We start from the raw sequence: 18521 nt of genomic DNA, 5'->3' as shown, positions 1-18521 counted from the left end.
TAATCATATAGTGACCACAAATGTGCCATTCCCCCTCTTTCTCTTAATACACATTTTCTAAGAAGTTTCATTTTTTTTTACATGTAAATAGTTTAATATTGCCCCTCCATCCTCACATTTCCTGCCTAGGTGAGAGTGACATACCTTCAGCCACCTGCACCCTCCTGGATATTCACATCACTCACCCCAGGAGACTGCAAGTCAGTAATTGTCAAAGTATCGTAAGATTTTGTGTATGTAGCTTTCTAGAATATATGACATACATTTCCTAGTAGGCTGCAGGCAGCTGAAAGTATGTCACTAAGAATAAAAAAAGAACATTCTTAGCAAATGTGTAATGTGTAATAGATAAATCAAAGTAAAATAAATGGTGAAAAAGTTCACTTTAAGCTATTAAATGTCATTATTAACTTTTATTGATAATCTATGGGCAGATACCAGTGCTTGGAAGAAAATTTGAATATTTGTGAACCAAAAGAGTTTCTAAACGGAGGGAGCATAGGAACATTTCCTGAAGCCGATGGGAAGAAATGTTTTCAGGATGTGATTTCTGCAAATGATGTATGTTAATGACTGACAATTGGGTACCTGAACTTTTGCAAATGCCATTTTCTGGAGCAGGAGTGGATATATATATATATATATATATATATATATATATATATATATATATTTTTTTTTTGTATATTAGACATATTTTTCTGCACTAAGAGCTAGAGCTTTACTGAAGAGAGAGATCCTGTCACTTTAATAAAATATCAGTGGGTGCTTCATTTGTGTTGGGGTTTCTACTAGGCTATCGAAGGACTGCCATAGAAGAGCTGTATAAGAGCCCTGGCATGAAATATCAAGAGATACACCACTCGACTGTGTGTTTTTGTACCTGAGGAGGTAGCCTTGTGTACTATAAAAGTGTGATTTCAACATAGTGGGAACAAAATAGTAATTGCACATTAACATTTGCAGAAACAGATTGTGTATATTTATGCTTTTTATTTAGAAAATTAACAGAACCTAACATTTTACCAGAAATGGTCAAACCTTTACATACGTCAAAGGGCACCCTGCATTTCCTGTGTGTCTGCAACAGGTGTGGTGTCTGGAAGTTCATTCTGTGGTAGTGACAGCACTGAGGAAGGATTCTGCATTGTCAGTATTGTGTGCAAAGCTTCAGCCAGCAATTTTTGTTTGTCTTGAAAGCACCAGAGAAGGTTAACATTTTTCTTGGGTTCTTATTACTGTCTGTGGGGATTTCCCCTCAATTCCCTTTATAAAAAAGATATAAACCGGAATGAGAGCAAGTCTCCTTAAAGTGAAGCTATCACCAGGACAGGTGTCCCAACCATGTCTCACCCATTGTTGTGGTGACAGCTGACAAAATTCAGATTTCCCCTTACTTTGTCACCAGGATAGGAAGGGACAAGGAATCTCCACTATGGGGACACAGAGGGCAATAAAAACCAAAAAAAAAAAAACTGACCCCTTCCCAAAAGAAATATCTGGAGTTTCACATTAACCATGTAACAAATAATGTTCCAATACATATGACGATGTCTTAGGCTGGGTTCACCAAGTGCCGGATGCGGCTCGCAGCAGGGGTCCGGTGCATCCCTATTCTCTGTTTCTGGGATGAATCAGGGCTGAATTTTTGCCTGAATTTGGCCCTGAAATGGAGCCAAAGATGCTCAGGACTCCTGTGCAATCCGCTCCATAGCTTTCATGGAGATATGTGAACTGGCTCCATAGAGAGCGGGTCACAATCTCCTGTCATGCAAATTGGATGCGGTGAGAACCCAGCCTTAATTAACACACATCTCACCATAGGTTATGTTTTTTTTAGCCCAGTTCATACTTTGTTTTTGCATTGAACGAGGAAGTGTCTATCAAGTTGCTACTGCTGTCCAGACTGGTGTAATTTTCCAGCCCTCTGTGCCTTTTTAATATGTGTTTTAATAATAAATTAAAGGGCAATCATTTTCTAATAGTGTGTAGAAGAGTTAGAACTTCTTTAACATATCTTGGGGTCTGTGCCCTGTTTTGGGAAGATTTTTTTCACTTCCTGTGCTAATGGTGATAGGTGTCACAACAACAGAAAGTGAGAAGAAAGCTGCCCTAAGTGGGCATAAACATAAAACCTTACTTAGATTATAACTCTGTTCCATTGTATCTAAAATAATTTAAAAGGATATTGGCTGGAGTTTTACTGAGAAAACCATCTTTAGTCCTTACTTTAGGTCAAAAGAAAACTTTGAATCTGTTCTGACAGCTACAACATTTATTCTCCACAGAGAAAATATTAGGCATTCAACAGGGTTGACAAGTCATTTCATTCTTTCACGCCACGTATATACACCATTATTGAATGTCATAGAGGAAATCGTTCAGATGTTTTTTTTTCTCTCCTTCCCTCTAAATCCTCTAACAAGTTTTGTATTACAGTCGCCAGCAATGTCTCCTCCATCAGTTTCCGGATCTGAAAATGCACCTGCTCACAATACAGTCAAATCTGTGAAGTGGAAATGTTATTGTGTTTTATTTTTTCAGTCTATTGACCTGTGATTCACACAATGGATTTCTTGGAAATGCTACAGAGCAGGAGGCACGTCAACTAAAATGCAGAGAAGAATGGAGCAATTCAGGGTTTTTAATACTCAAGTAGGATGAGTCTGTGGTCAGGTGGAAGATGCTTTTTATTTGACTTCTGTAAAATAAAGCTGTGAAGATTATTCTCTTTGTTGCTGCCGGAATAATTGAAGTGCAATACAAAAGCGAAATTAGCACTCAGACAAGAGGACACGCTGGCCTTTTCTTATATTTTTTTCTTATAAAATGTTGCAATGCGTTCCTACAGTACATTAAATGTGTTATTGAAATGCATTTATTTTAAAAAGGTCCGGAAATCTGCAATTATTACTGCAGCCAGCATAAAAGCTGAAATGCAGTATATAGTTATGTGTCACCAATCGCTCTCCTAGGAAATGTTAACTTTCCATTTTCAGCTGTTTCTTTGTCCTAAATTGTTTTAACTGTATGGAAAACAGCGTCTGGTGTGATAGATTTTGAGAGTGATTATATAAGCCTAGGTGAATGATGGTGTTCCAGTCCCTGTAAATGTCACCGACTGATAAGTGATTTTGCCAAAAAAAACCACATTGACAAACCTAATACCAGCTGTAGTAGAACCAAATTATTAAATTTCTTCTGCTACTTCCATAAAGCAATGGATAAATTGATTGCTTTTATGGAGCAATACACACTTCTCAAATCAATTCTGCCATTGCAACATTTGGCATAGGAGGGTCATTTGGGCTGCTTTTATTTTGCAGCATAGCTGTACAAATAAATGCATTAGCATTTTTTTAGTTTTTAATAGATTGGAGAATATCTGCCCCCCCATTGGCTCCTTACTTTTTGGCTGTTTAAAAATGTGAGACAAATCAGGAAGTACAGCAAAATCTACCCAATGTAGGGCAAAGACAGCAAAAAGGGAGCAGGAGATAGGATTAAAAGCACCATCAACTTTTTTATTTATTATCGACTTTTTATTGTCTGTGTCACAGTTGGAAACAATTTCCCATTCTTGTCCAGGTGACGGATGCCAGGCAGAGCAAAAAGTGAAAGGAATTTTCTACAACTGATGCACAAAAAATAAAGAAAGTCTTGCCTGTAAAAACTACCCAAGTTTTGATGCAACTCGTCCAAAGTAGCCCCGGTCATGCTAGCCAAAAGAATAATAAGAATGTCAATATTATTATGGCCCACAATGAATAAACCATTAGATAGGCAAGTTTTTTTTTCATACGCTTTATTTTTAGAATGTTAAAAAATCCACTTTAATACAGAACAATAATCCTCATCATACAGGTCTCTGTATATCCTAAGCTTGTCTCAGTCCTTTTTTTGTTGAATTTTACAAAGTTAAGATTGGCTGTGACAGTGCACGACATGTTCCCTTCCCTTTTCATGACAATAATACAAAAAATAATATATTTTTTTGCTTAGCAGCGAGACTGGCAACTGCACGAAACACCAAGTGATATGTTAACATCAAAAGAATTGCACTTACAGACATTTAGCTGAAATATTTACAGCTTTAACAAGAAGATATTGAACAATGTCTAGTCCTGTATACTGTACAATTGTAAACTTCAGTCATTTTGTGGTTTAAGAAATACTTTGATTTCTATTTTTTTTTTTTTACTTTTTTCCCAATAATTGTACAAAAAAAAAAAATGTCATAAAAACGGCAAGGAGAAAAAAAACTTAGCGCTACCATTCTTTCAAATGGGGTTTTTACAAGATATGGCTGTACATCCTGAGTAGTGATCTTGTTACTTTCAATCCGTGATGGACGAAATCACATCAGAATGTGTATATCTGATGAAACCTATGAAATTAAATAGTTTCACGTCGCAGATCATTCCATTAGAAAAGAATGCATAGTTTTGATTAAACATGAACAGTATAATGTTTGTTTAGGGTGAGGTTTGTGAAAACACAAGAAAACCCATTCACAATACAACAGTACTTAAAAGCAAAACAAAACCAATACAAATATGTATCATTTTCATAAGGAGGCATTTAAAGTCCAGATCACCTTTCTTAAAAATGATATCGTTTGTCAGAGCTGTGAAATATAAATGCTTCCAAGGTTGTTAGCATCCATCTAGGTTCCTTATGCTTTGATAGGCTCTTGAAGTATCCACACTCTCCTAGAATTGCACTCAGTAGGCAGGAAGTACAATTCTCCCAGGTTAGCAAGCAAAATGTACAAAGGATTTTAAAAGAGCTTTTAGCATAGGCATTTAGCCCATGTGCGTCCAATCCTGGTATTCACTATTGCAGCCTTCAGCCCCACCACCTGCAGCCTGTCAAAGTCTATAGAAAACTGAAATACACTGCAGCTGGATGGGGCTGAACTCTCTACAGGGTGGTACTCTTTTAGGGTCCTATGCATTCAGGAACATATGCCCAGAACACAGAACATCTGTGTTTTGGGCATCTCCACAGGTGTTTTCTAATGCACTGTAAACTAGCTGTGACCAGACAGTTGGCTGCATTGAAGGGGTGGAAACCAAACACAAACTCCCAGCTGATAATCAATGCTACCTGACAGTGGCCATTTGGCAAGTCAGTATTGCAAAAACACTTTAAACACTGCTAAGAGATCTGCCCATGGGGGTTAAACATAAGTAAGGCTAACATGTATGGCTAGACTTACCAGTATTGTCTTTATTGCATCTATTCTTCACTCAGTTGCAAAGGTACTGTATTTAGTGTTGATAGAATATTCAGCATCCAATACTTCTGAGTAGGTGGGGCTCCTCCAGATGGCTGCTATCTCACTAATATGTCTATGCAGCTCTGAAGAGACATAGACATCTGAAATGTCCAGAAGTGTCAGATGCTGAAGATTCTACCGAAAGTAACTAGTCCTACCGGACGGTGAAGAATGCCTGGAGCAGAGGAAGTAAGGGAAAGTATTACTGTACTCTCCTATGCTCTTCCTGTTTACATTTTCGTCTCCAGTGTCTTAAACATATAAACTGAGATGTAGAATACTGTCCTAATTAACAGTTATTTTCAGAGTGATACAATTAACAGATTTGTCAGTTTTACATTTTTATGGCATTTATTGGCATCAGGTTCTGGCATTGAGTTTGTCTCTACAAACAGGAAATAAAAATCACTTTGGGAGAATTCATAAACTATACCTTACTCATAGGCTTCTGGTGGGCTTTTCTAGGCAGCTGACATCCGTGCATCTTCTTGCAGAATCCTGGTGGGATTTGGGATTCTCAACTAGAACGAACTGATACACTGCAGCAGTGCCCTTTCATGAGAATTGGGATCCTGAGCCTTCCCAAGATCTCTAATGCCACATACACACGACCGTTTTTTTCGTCAGAATAAACTGTGACGGTCTTTCCGACGGAGTTCCGCTGAAACAGTCTTGCGTACACACGATCACACCAAAGTCCAATCGTTTAGAATGCGATGACATACAACACGTACGACGGGATTAGAAAAAGGAAGTAAAACAGCCAGTAGCCAATAGCTGCCCTTGCATCGTTTTTGGTCCGTCGGAATAGCATACAGACGAATGGTTTTCCAGATAGGAATTGATTCCGTCGGAAAGATTTAAAACATGTTCTATTTCTAGGTCCGTCAGAGTTTTCGAAAGAAAAAGTCCAATGTAGCCGACACACGATCGGAATATCCGATGAAATGATTCCGTCTGACCTTTTCTGCCAGAAAGTCCGGTCGTGTGTACGCGGCATTAGTGATGTCAGCAACAGGAAATAATCAGAAACCAAGAGTAAGACGCATATTTTTAAAGCATTTTCTTTAGTATTTTTTTTTTTATTTAAATTTCCATATTGCAGTGTTTTGTCAACGGTAGGTGGGGCAGCCACATGCATTTTAGTGCAGGGGCCACTATAAGGTGATATAATACAGCTTCAGAGACCACTTCTGCATGTTTAGTTCAAAAAAATCTTAGCTAGAATAAAACCAAATCAAAGTCATCGTGTTGTGACATCATTTGCACACAAATAAAAATAAAAACAAAGATCATAAAGGGAACCAAATAAGGAACCCAGGCTTAAGGCTTTTGCAGCACAGAATGACTTGTTATTAAAAGAACCTCATGCATTCAAATTTTCTTGCAAATCATTTTATGTACAAGAGAAAACATTAAAAAATATCCTAATTACATAGGCTTATATACAAGTGTAAAAGTACAGAGAAACACTTTTTTTTTTTTTATCACGCTTTTTTCATATGTTTGAAGCTAAAGTAAAGCTAAATACAATAGTATTGCACATGGAAAAAATTATGCATAACCTGTTCTTGTTCCTCCGATTAAAGAAACCGTTAAATAAACCAAAGCAAAAAATAAAATAAAATACAAAATGTAGCTCAAGTTAAAAAAAAATCAGTTAATAGTTACATTTTTAGTTCCCTTTTATATGATGACTGCATTAGATATGCAATTGCTACTCAGAATATAATAAATATGTTATCATTTTAGTTTTATAGGTGTTACTGAATCTTACATCTTGGTTTATTTGGGAAATTCCTAACTCATTTTTAGATTTGTTAAAGCCTAAGTTTACCTTTGGAACATGTTGCATGTTTCACCCACATGTAGGGAGGAACATATAACATGTTCCACCCATATGTAGAGTGGAATATGTAACATGTTCCAGCTCTTGCATCCTCTCTCCTTGACAACCCCCCCACCCTACCTCCCTGTGACAGCAGGCGGGGGATCCTCTCCCCACACCTGTTGTCACAATTTAAATACAACAGGAACGTTCACGTTCACAGTTCTCTGAGTAAATGATGCGGCGGTGTGGGCGGAGCCCCGCACAGTGACATAATTCATTCACAGAGTTCACGGTATATGAACAGGGTTAAAATGTCATCAACACAACCACTACACTAGCTGCAGTTTCTGTAGAATTCAAACAAGGCATGCAAATGTTGCATGCTTTGGCATCATTTTTGGATAAATTATGCAATGTTTATGTTTGGTATTAGATATATAATGTGTGTCCAAATGATAGTAGAACAGCAAGAAGAGATGATGGCATCCCTTTTTAACAAAAATGGAAAGGTAGATTTTGGGTAATTAATATTTATCTTTTGCATTCACTAAGTGGGAAAAAAAATTACAGGTAAGATGTAGCTACAGTTTGTAAATGAACAGTGGGGAGAATTAACTGAATCTTCCATTTTTATTTTTTTTTATTAAAAGTGTTATATCAATTGCTGCTTGAAAGAGAACACTAATGTGTAGTGCAATTAAACAAGTTAAAATATACTTTTATATAAATGATTTATACATTAAAGCAGAATATTTATTTATTTTTTTTGTGGGGAATGGTCATGTTCTTTTTCGTAAGACTGGGATGCCATTAGAGTTCATCTGTGTGTAAAGGCAGATGTCCCAATACTTTTGGTAATATAGTGTATATTCAGCTTTATTCACATTGGTGCAATGCATTACAGCTGAAGTAAAGGGAAAGGAAAAGTGCTTCCCTGTATTGGGGCTGACACTACAAAGTTTAAATGATCGTTTAGGTCTAGGGGACCACAAAAAAGCAGCCTCGTCTCACCTATGCTCTGGCATTCACAGGTTCTCTGTCCTCATCAAGTCTGATGCAAAGCCCATAGCCCTGTATAGGACATGAGGGTGCCAAGGAACAGTCCATTCCCAGAACAGAGGGGAGTGGATTAAAGAAGGGTGCCGGCTGCTGGGCAGCAGAGTATCAGAGAAGTAAAGTTGCCTAAATAACCTTACCACAGAGACGAGCTTAAATGTACATGCGTTAACACTTGTTATATAACGTTATTGTACAGTGCATAAGGGCAGCCTACTGAATTGAATGGGCTTCCGACACATTAAAAAGCCCCAAAGAATTGGATGTGTCACAAAATACTTGCCACAACAGTGCGTGTTAGTGCATGCAACTCGTGTTACTGTAATGCAAGCGTTCCCACAACACATTGATGTAAATCATTCCAAAATTGTTTACAAAAGCGGTCATACTTTTTATGGCATATTTTTGCTATGTGACAAACTTTAAGAGTAATTTTCTAATTAACATAGGGTATCCAATAATAAAAACTAGTGAAAGAAAATGCAGGCAAAAAGAGTCCCAACTCAGTAAACAACATTTTTGATCCCTTTAGTCTAAACTGTTCAACAGAAAAAAAGTACAAAATAACTATAACTGGAGTGGAATTTTAACTCTACATTTTCGGCCCATTTTCCAGGAAATTTATTACAGTGCTTAAACGGCTAAAATTATCACTAACAAAACTTACAACAAATACTTCTGTATTTTTCCTTTAACAAAGTGATTTCAAATACCATGGAAAAAATGTCATGAACTTTAGGATTCAGATAGAACATAAATGCAAATGGGCCTAAAACCGTTATTAAAAGAACAATACCCACCCTAACGTTTTTAGTTTTTAGTAGTGAAGATTTTCTTTTCTTGACTCCTTATCCTAGAGAAGCAACAGGAAGCGAGAGCAAAGTGAAGGGAATTTCCAGTTAGTCACTGTCTGAACATTTGTCCCCATTGGATGATATACCCTCACCCCTTGTGGTGACAACACGATAATGGAGGATTTTCTACCACTTTGTGTCTCTGTAATGTTTACTAAAAGAGATTAAATACCAACAGAGGTCCTAAACTCTTCCCTACTCAAGCGTAAGCAAAAAAAAGCCTTTTCACTTTAAGTTTTTTTTTTTGTTACAGTATGATGCTGAGACCTTAAATGTTGTATATTTTTTTTCTAAGGTAAAATAAATCATTGCAATAAAGTATATATTTGAGCATTCTACACTACGTTTTTAGTGGTCTTTCATTTCTAAATTATGCTGGTTCCATTTCCTACTGAACATTTTTTTTGGAAAAAAATATAAACACATCTACTACTTTCATAACTGATCACACATTCATTTACATTGAACTTCTGTTTGGTTGGTGGGGATAACAATTACACAATAATTTCCACTATAGATAATTAAAGTGGTTCTAAAGCCTAAAGTTTTTTTATACCTTCATGTATTCTATGCCATTGACTCCTGCTGCTGTCAATCAAATCATGTAATGCAAGGAATAAATGCAGACTGGGCGGCCCGGGAGCGAGCCCGCATGAGTGACCCAATAGAAAGTGGCTTTCTATGAGGCACTCGTGGGGGGGGGAGTCAGGAGCAGGGGACCCCAGAAAAGGAGGATCGGGGCTGCTTTGTGCAAAGCCATTGCATAGAGCAGGTAAGTATGCAATGTTTGTTATTTTCTTAAAAAATAAAAATTAAAACTTTACAATCACTTTAAGCATGACCCTGTTAAGTCAGGGTGGAAGATAAGCACATGCTTCTGAATATAAAATGCTTTATTCAAAATAAACAAAAATGCAATTGCAAAAAAAAAGGCGTAAGCTACCCTTTCCTAACCTAAATCCAAGCAAACAATTAAAGTAAATATGGAGTCAATGAAATCAAAAGCACATTATTGTACTCAAATACATTTCTAAAACTTTTTTACTATTCAATTCTGCAGTCATGTGACAGCACAGACTCCCTACCTATCCCCATTACCAAATACAGGGAGAGAATCTCTATTGCCTGAGGGCAGGCAGTTGAATGATATCAACAGGGAAGTATGTTCCCTGTCTATGTACAATGTTCCAAGTAGAGAAGGACTGACCAGGGGGGGGGGTATGTCTACATCAGCTGGGGGCAGGCAGATGAGTGACATCAGTATAAAATTACATTCTATGCCTATGTATGATATGTTGAGCAGGGCTGGATGAGGAACATAGTAGCAAAGCTGACCACTGGTCTACAGGTACACCGTGTGTTGGCACATGCTATGAGTAAGCATCTTTGAATGTGAAACGCGTTAGCTATTTTACACCTGCTGTGTCTCTTTTTTTGTTTTGTTCGCTATTTTGGATTGTATCGCAATTTTGCAATAAAGATGTTTTTGCATGGAGTGCGGCAGTCAAGGATTTTTCTCCTTCCACACACCGTGTGTTGGCATGGTGTCATGTAGCTCCAATCAGCAAATTGAGGGATACAGAATGACCATATCAACATGGTGTGCTTGGTGTGGTCAGAGTGCTAAAGGATAGAAGGGAAACTGGAACAATCACCAGGTATTTGCCAGTAAATAAGAGGTTACTGGCTAAAGAGGGAACATTTACCAGTTACTTTATTTAAAAAAAGAATGCATTAGTTAATTATTTTTAAAAATCTCTAATACTGTGTGTCCAAACTTTGACTTCATGTCCAGAACTATGTATTTTATTTGTTAAAGTTTAATGCTAGCTTTTTTTAGATTTGGATAGAGGGTGGAATGGTTAGAACCCTGGTCAACTGGGCTTTATGAAATTCAATAATGCAAACTTGTAAACACAGAAAAATCTTACAAGACTGTATATGCATGCATGTATAGATATGAAGTGTGGACTACATCAACATTTCAATACAGTCCAAAACATCCAGTGATAAAACCAAAATTTAAAAGACAGAGAATAGCAGACTGCCACTTAGTTGGAAATCAGAGTACATGATAGTATTGCACGCTATAGAGGATACACAGCTTTGATCATGAGTCATGGGAATACAGAATGCTTTGTCATATCATCATAGCATTAAATGATACAGAAGAAAAACAATAGTTATCAGAATAAAAATGTACAGTATAATCTACGAAATGTTAAGAGAAATGGACAAAAATGTCCACTATACTGATGTAGATTAATCTCAGGTTCCAGCTCTGTACAGGCCAAAAAAATAAAAACAAAGATCAAATATTGTCTATACATCTTGTACAATAAAGTTTCTTTCCCGCAACAGCTAAAAAAATATGCAACCAATCGCAAAACTAACATCTGAGATGCTTCTTGCTTTGCATGTCATTCCAAATTCTGTGCATTTCTTCAGGGCCAATCTGATGTACTGTAATAACTCTACGGTATCGGCACAGACTGTAAGCCATTTTCCAATGGTTAAAGCCACTGTTTTGAAATGGGTGGATTCCAAGTTTTCGCAAGCAAAGTCCAACATAGACATCCTCAAGATGCAAAAGTCTTGTGTGGAGGGATGTTTTATAAATGAGTTCCGCCACATCTGCGGAGAAGATATACCCAGTTCCTGAACAAAAAGGCGGATAATTACTATCTGGGTACAAGTCTCTTGGCATATACCATTTGCTGCGGACATCCCTTATGGGTCCTCCATTAATAACATATCCAGTAAAATACCTCCTCCTTGGCTTTGTAGTTGGTTTCAGTAGTTTATAAATTAAATTGTCCATATTTACAAAAATATCACTGTCTGTTTTCATTACATATTTAGCCTTGGAGCAGAAAGTTGCCACCCATCTCATGCCCATCATAGTTTTTAAGGTTAGATTATGGTATGAGTCTATGAAGTCTTCCACCACTATATCGTGAAATATCTGGCTTTCTTGCTCAACCATCTGGTTTAATACTGGGTCTGCATTTTTGCCGAGAAGGAAAAGCGTGACAATTTTGATTCCTTTAAAGTTGCTTTCATTACCCCAAGTTTCTCGGATGGCTTGTCTGGCATCAAATTCCTTATGGGTTGTGCTTATTAGAATAACCAAAAAAGGGCTACCGTTATTTTCACATTTCTCAGGCTCATTAATAACAAATTCAAAGGAATGGGGATTGATGGGTCGAGTTCTAATATTGCCAAAAGTAATGTTTTTCTGAGCTAACACCACTTTGCTTAGCCTGTAGCCAGTGTAGTTGGATGTTGGGCGAGTGACACTTAAGTACCAAAGTGCACTTGCCCAGCAAACCACTGTCAAAATATACAGACATGACACCTTTGAGGCCATGGCTCTCCAGAATCTTCTAGGCGAGGTTTCCTATGAACAGTTCTTTCATGACTTTAACCGTCTTCTTGTCCACAAGGGACAGCATATTACATAAGAAAAAAAAAAGTATGGATGTTCAAAAACATAAATCCTATTGTATTACCCTTCTCTTGCAGTTTCCATAACTACATTCTCTGGAACATGTATCCATTCTATAAAAGAAAAAAATGGAGAGGCTGTTAGTTTTTTTGCCCAATACAGTTAATCCGCACAATTAGGACATAAATGCTGTCTCATCCCTAAATAATTTATAATGCCAGAGTCATCCATATAGAGAGCAGAACAGGTGAAGCAGCTGAAACACCCAGGTTTATAAAAATTGGAGTGAAGAAAGGCATAGGTATCTTGGCCACTGGGAGAAAAGAAGTCCTTTGTAACCTGTAATATAAAATATTGGGAAGGACAACTTTCCTTACCCCTAAGCCACATTTACTTTACTTTCCTCTTCTTGACTTCCCCTTGCTCCTTTCGCTCACATGCCACTTTTCGTTTACGTATGTTTTTTCTTTCCATCCAATACACATAAATGCTAAACTTCACATAGTATTAAATCCAAAAGCAAACATTTATTATATTGCAGCTTACTACTTTTGCAATCATTTACTTTTTAGGCTTTCTTTCTTTTATTTTCATCTGGTGATCTAGTAAGTCAGTTGTTTTTCAAAAGAACAAGCTCTCCAGCAGAGTGTATCAGTTACAGAGATGAGTCAAACCAATCAACACTCGCAGGGATGCTTACAATGATCAGCTGTTTATGTAAAATTTTGATCCTAAAAGGAAAAAAACTGTTTGCTGTAACTGCTTATAACGTTTTAGTTGGAGTTCAAATTCAGTTTGTTATGCCCCGTACATACGGTCGGATTTTCTGACGGAAAATGTGTGATAGGACCTTGTTGTCGGAAATTCCAACCGTGTGTAGGCTCCATCACACATTTTCCATCAGATTTTCCGACACACAAAGTTTGAGAGCAGGATATAAAATTTTCCGACAACAAAATCCGTTGTCGGAAATTCCAATCGTGTGTATACAAATCCGACGGACAAAGTGCCACGCATGCTCAGAATAAATAAAGAGATGAAAGCTATTGGCCACTGCCCCGTTTATAGTCTCGACGTATGTGTTTTACGTCACCGCGTTTAGAACGATCGGATTTTCCGACAACTTTGTGTGACCGTGTGTATGCAAGACAAGTTTGAGCCAACATCCGTCGGAAAAAATCCTAGGATTTTGTTGTCTGAATGTCAGAACAAAGTCCGACCGTGTGTACGGGGCATTAGTGTATTTAACATCTACAGTACATCTAACACTCACCTCACCCATGACTGACAATGCTGCTATTCAATGGTGCATCCTGTGCTCATTCATCCTCATGGGGAACTAATACAGGAAGTGTGTTACTGTCCAGATCACCAGGTGAAAACTGGGGAGGGGAAAGAGCCTAAAAAAGAAAAATACTGCCACCACATCTAATGATTGGTAAGCTGCAATATATTATATTTTTGGGTTTAATACCACTTTGACTCTAACAATTTCCCCTAATGTAAAAGTAGCTCTATTCACACCATAGCCAAAAAACAGCCAAACATTATATTATACAATCATCTATCAAAAGTTTTGGCTGGTCATACATTCCAAATGCAAAATAAAGTAGTAAAAATTATCAATAATAATATCTGGCCAGGAAATGATTTTTGAGCAACCATAAAAAGGTCTAAGTGTATCGTACCGCTCAAAGGATCAAAGACATAATTATATATGGATCACTTGTTGGAAATGTAGTACATTTAGCCTAGGTTCACATTGCTGTGGGTTAGAAATCGTGCGAGTTCAGCTGATTTCAACCCTGCAATGCACTCCGACTTCGGTTCCTGCACAGATGCCCTGGGCACTGTCATTGTTGTGGGGCCCAAAGCAGCTGCCTGATACTTGCCAACGATCCCAGTTTAAATTCCCTTGTCCCTTGAGGTTTTAGTCCTGTGCTGTGTCCTGATATCTCAGTGTGAAGTTCTGTTACTAATGCTGCCCAGCTCTGCCCTATTGTTGTGTACAGAGGACTCACCTGCAGACCCTGTGTTTACATGTAAATACCGGCATTGATATGTAAATAGTGAAGGCATTCATATGTAAATAGCGGCAAAATACAATATGCGGAAGAAAGTCCCAAACCCTTTTTCAAAATCACACGGTGCCAAGGCACATGTCAGCAGAATCGTGAGGGTGCCATTAACAATTAATGGCACTGCTGTGTATCTGCTAAAGGGCAGCATGTTTCTGTGGTGTCAGGAAAGCAATTTTGCATGCGTTCCTGACACACACAAATTTGAACTCTGGCTAAATGTCTCAGTTACATTGGTGGTCAGTGTAAATCTTCTCATTACATTGATGCTTGGTGTAGAATCCTTTCATTCACACTAGTGGCCAGTGTGAATGTCCCCCTTACATTGGTGGTCAGTGTAAATCCCTCCTTACATTGGTGGTAACTGTGAACGCTTCTATTACATTAGTGGTCAGTGTAAACCCCTATTACATTAGTGGTCAGTGTAAACCCCTATTACATTAGTGGTGGCCAGTGTTGAAAGTCCTCTTTATATTAGTAGTTTGTAAAAAAAATCAGCATTGCCATTGATCACACCCTCCCCTACCCCCAGCACTGCCACTGATCCCAGGAGTCCTAGGATCACTAGGAGTTTTCTGTCTATTAATGGGTCCCCTCACCTCCCCAGTCCATGGTATGCAAGCAGTGAGGAGATGATGTGCTGTAACCTCTAGCAACCAATCAGTAAGCAGTAATGATGTGCAGTAACCTCTAGCAACCAACCCGTGAGCAGTATTGATGTACAGTAATCTTTAGCAACCAATCAACAAGCCAAAATCATGTGCTGTAACCTCTAGCAACTGATCAGTGAGCCGTAATGTGTGCTGTAACCTCTAGTAACCAGTCAGTGAGCGGTAATGATACACTGTAACCTCTGGCAACCAATCGCAATTACTGCCTGATCTGAATCAGTAAACAGATTTTGAGTCTAGCTGCTATTTATTATATGTTTCAGAGCAGGTGGAGAGGGAAACTTCATGGGAGGGGCCCAAGAAAAATTTTTCAAGGGTCCAAGCAATATTAACCTCCCTGACGGTAATCCCGAGTGTGGCTCGGGGTTAAATTTCAGTCCCATTAGCGGTAACCCCGAGCCACACTCGGGATTACATTGCAGGATCCTGGTGCGGCTTTACTTACCTTGTCCCCAGGATCCTGCGATGTCCCCCGCAGTGTCCGTGGGCTCTGTCTCCTCCGAAGCCTCTCTGTGCCAGGCTCCGTTCCCTGCGAGTGGCGCAACGCACGGTGTAATCTTACAGATTACAGTACTTTATGAAATTATTTCACATCCCTTTTGTCCCCAGTGCTTTGGCCCATGCCCTGCATGCAGTTTTATATCATATATACTGTTCTTTCTGCCTGGAAACAGTAGATTGTCCATAGCAACCAAAAAGTGTCCCTTTATGTCAAAAGTGGCTTTAGGTCAGCTAGAAAACAGCGATAGTAAATTAGAACACTTGCAGAATTGAGCGATAGTGAATCGTGGGGAAATTTATTTTATTATTATTATATTATTATTATTTTTAATTATTTATATTTATTTATTATATTATAATTTATGTTTTTGTGTTTCAAACTTCATCATACCCGGGATATCTACTAGACTCTTGTTTGGACAGATTTAAGTGTGTTATTGTTAAGAATTACAGGCCTACAATATAAAACGCCAAATTTCCATGCAAAATAATTGTACCGCTTTCAGCACCTAAAATCCGAAATAATCATACCGTCAGGGAGGTTAAAGACGGCCCTGCACAGATGTCTATTGAAATCACACCCAAAGTTGCCAACAGTAGTGCAGGAAATACTTTTGGGAATCGGTGCCGCGCCGCAAAGTCGGGGTCGCATTGATTAGGACGGTGCTATTGCTGGCAATAGACGCCGATTTGGCATGCAATTTGACATGTCGAATTGCATGCCAAATCGGACCAATGTGAACCTAGACTTAAAGTTGCTCTATGCCTTTGAAACGTCATTGTAAGAGCAAAGAAGAACCACAAAACAAAAACCAGATTACATTCATAACTGAAAATTAATTAATGCCATACACACAAGTGGCAATACAGGTTGCCAAATTTAGTTTTTTATAAGTTCTTCCTTCTGTGTCCATTAGATGGTACCTATAGGTATAAAAGTCGCTCTTGAAAACGAAATAATCTTCTTTATTCATGCTGTTGCACTATTGTCTGCTTAAAGACCACACAGCGCAACACAAATTATGACAAATTGAGCAAAAGTAAGTCTTTACAATAGAAGAGAAACAATACCAGCATAATGAATTCCCAGTAGCATAAAGAATTCCCAGTAAGGCCAGTTAGGTTTCATAAATCTTCCCGTGCAAAAATATAAAACTACATGTAATGCAGAAATCACTTTTATAAAGAACAGTTCAAACTGATTTTTGTACTTTTTACAGTCATTGTATTTATTTATTTTAGATACAGTCACTAAATACATTTCATGTATATTAAAACAAAAGCTGTAAAAAGTCTTACAATTCATTTTATTTAAAAATCAGCCATAGCTTAAGTAGAAAATCCCATGCTATACTGACATACTGCCTACTCTGATATCTTTGGAGAAGCAGTGGTCTCTCTGCAGAGGTCCAATATGCCCCAAGCTTAATCAGAGTCACAGCTCCCGGATTAGTGGGAAGTATGAGTTTTTCTGATTGCTATAGGTCTGAATCATCAGAGGGCGTGAGACCTCTAATATGAGTCCACTGCTTTTCCACAAGGAGCAAGGGTCCTACTTTGCAGCTGCTAGTAGGAGACAGACTTTTCTACTCTTTCAAGTAGTTGTTAACCCACATTTCATATTTTATACAATCCTCCTTGTCTCCTAAAGATATGTCCCCTTGTGCTTTATTAAAATAAGTTGTCCTTTACCTTATCTCAGAGCGCAGATCGCATCTCACAAGACCCGCCAGCTCTCTCCTCTCACTGTCTGACAAATGCAGCAGGCGGGGCTGAGATTCCTTTGCTGATGTCAGTCAGGAGGAGAGAGCTGGCGAGTCACGTGAGGACAGGATCTGAGATAGGGTAAAGGACGGCTTATTTTAATAAAACACACACACGGGGATATGTCCTTAAGAGACAAGGATGATTGTATAAATTATGAAATGTTATTTCAGCAGCAGGAGGGGGGGGCGGTCCCTGACACAGGAGCCAACAGGCAGGGGGGGGGGGACAGGAGAGACAGGAGAGCTACGGTTGACTAAGACACATAAACTGACCACTGTGTCAGGGCTCAGCAGCCCTGATACACTGTGGTCAGCTTACAGCGGGGATAGTATAGCCAAGCAGGATCAGCCAGGTTTTTTAGGTGTTACAGGAGGGCAAATTACACAGAATAAGCACTGTGCTGTACAACATGTTTTAAGGGTACAGAATCCATAGTTTTTTTTAAATTTTAGGTTAACAAACACTTTAAGGCTGTGGCTGCCTCAGAAAAGAAAACAATGTGTAAGACTTTGGACACTTTTTGTTTTGATGTACCTGGAGTGGATTTAGTGGATGTAAACTGAAGGTTCATTTGGTCTTCCATGTATCAGGTTAATGCAGATTACCTTATAAGTGTATTTACAGTACATATTGTAAATAGAATGTATTATTTAAAATTTTAAATGATGTATGTCGCTTTAAATACCGTTCATGTAAAATATATTTTGTAACCTGTGCCTGGCCTGCGCAAAACTTCTTTAAATAAAGAATAAAAAAAAATAATAATGAATAAATAATTATATATATATATATATATATATATACTGTATATATACTGTATATATATATATATATATATATATATATATACAGTATCTTACAAACGTGAGTACACCCCTCACATTTTTGTAAATATTTTATTATATCTTTTAGTGTGACAACACTGAAGATGATGACACTTTGCTACAATGTAAAGTAGTGAGTGTACAGCTTGTATAACAGTGTAAATTTGCTGTACCCTCAAAATAACTCAACACACAGCCATCAATGTCTAA

At 38.0% G+C, this 18521-nt stretch overlaps 1 protein-coding gene across 15 annotated transcripts in view; it reads right to left on the bottom strand.

Moving 5' to 3' along the window:
• Window positions 1–4132: 4132 nt before the first annotated feature.
• Window positions 4133–18521, bottom strand: part of B3GALT1 (beta-1,3-galactosyltransferase 1) — a 477862-nt gene continuing 463473 nt past the window's right edge. For 14 of the 15 annotated variants that reach the window (XM_073633978.1, XM_073633977.1, XM_073633974.1 and 11 more), the window contains one exon: window positions 4133–12583. In XM_073633978.1, the coding sequence (XP_073490079.1) occupies window positions 11412–12392 (981 nt within the window). In that variant the 5' untranslated portion in view covers window positions 12393–12583 and the 3' untranslated portion in view covers window positions 4133–11411. The remainder of the gene's footprint in view (window positions 12584–18521) is intronic. The other variant, XM_073633990.1, reaches the window with a different exon arrangement.

The sequence above is a fragment of the Aquarana catesbeiana genome, linkage group LG06 (assembly GCF_042186555.1).
Source record: "Aquarana catesbeiana isolate 2022-GZ linkage group LG06, ASM4218655v1, whole genome shotgun sequence".
Classification (NCBI taxonomy): Eukaryota; Metazoa; Chordata; class Amphibia; order Anura; family Ranidae; genus Aquarana; species Aquarana catesbeiana.
This window is presented reverse-complemented; position numbering and strand designations above follow the sequence as displayed.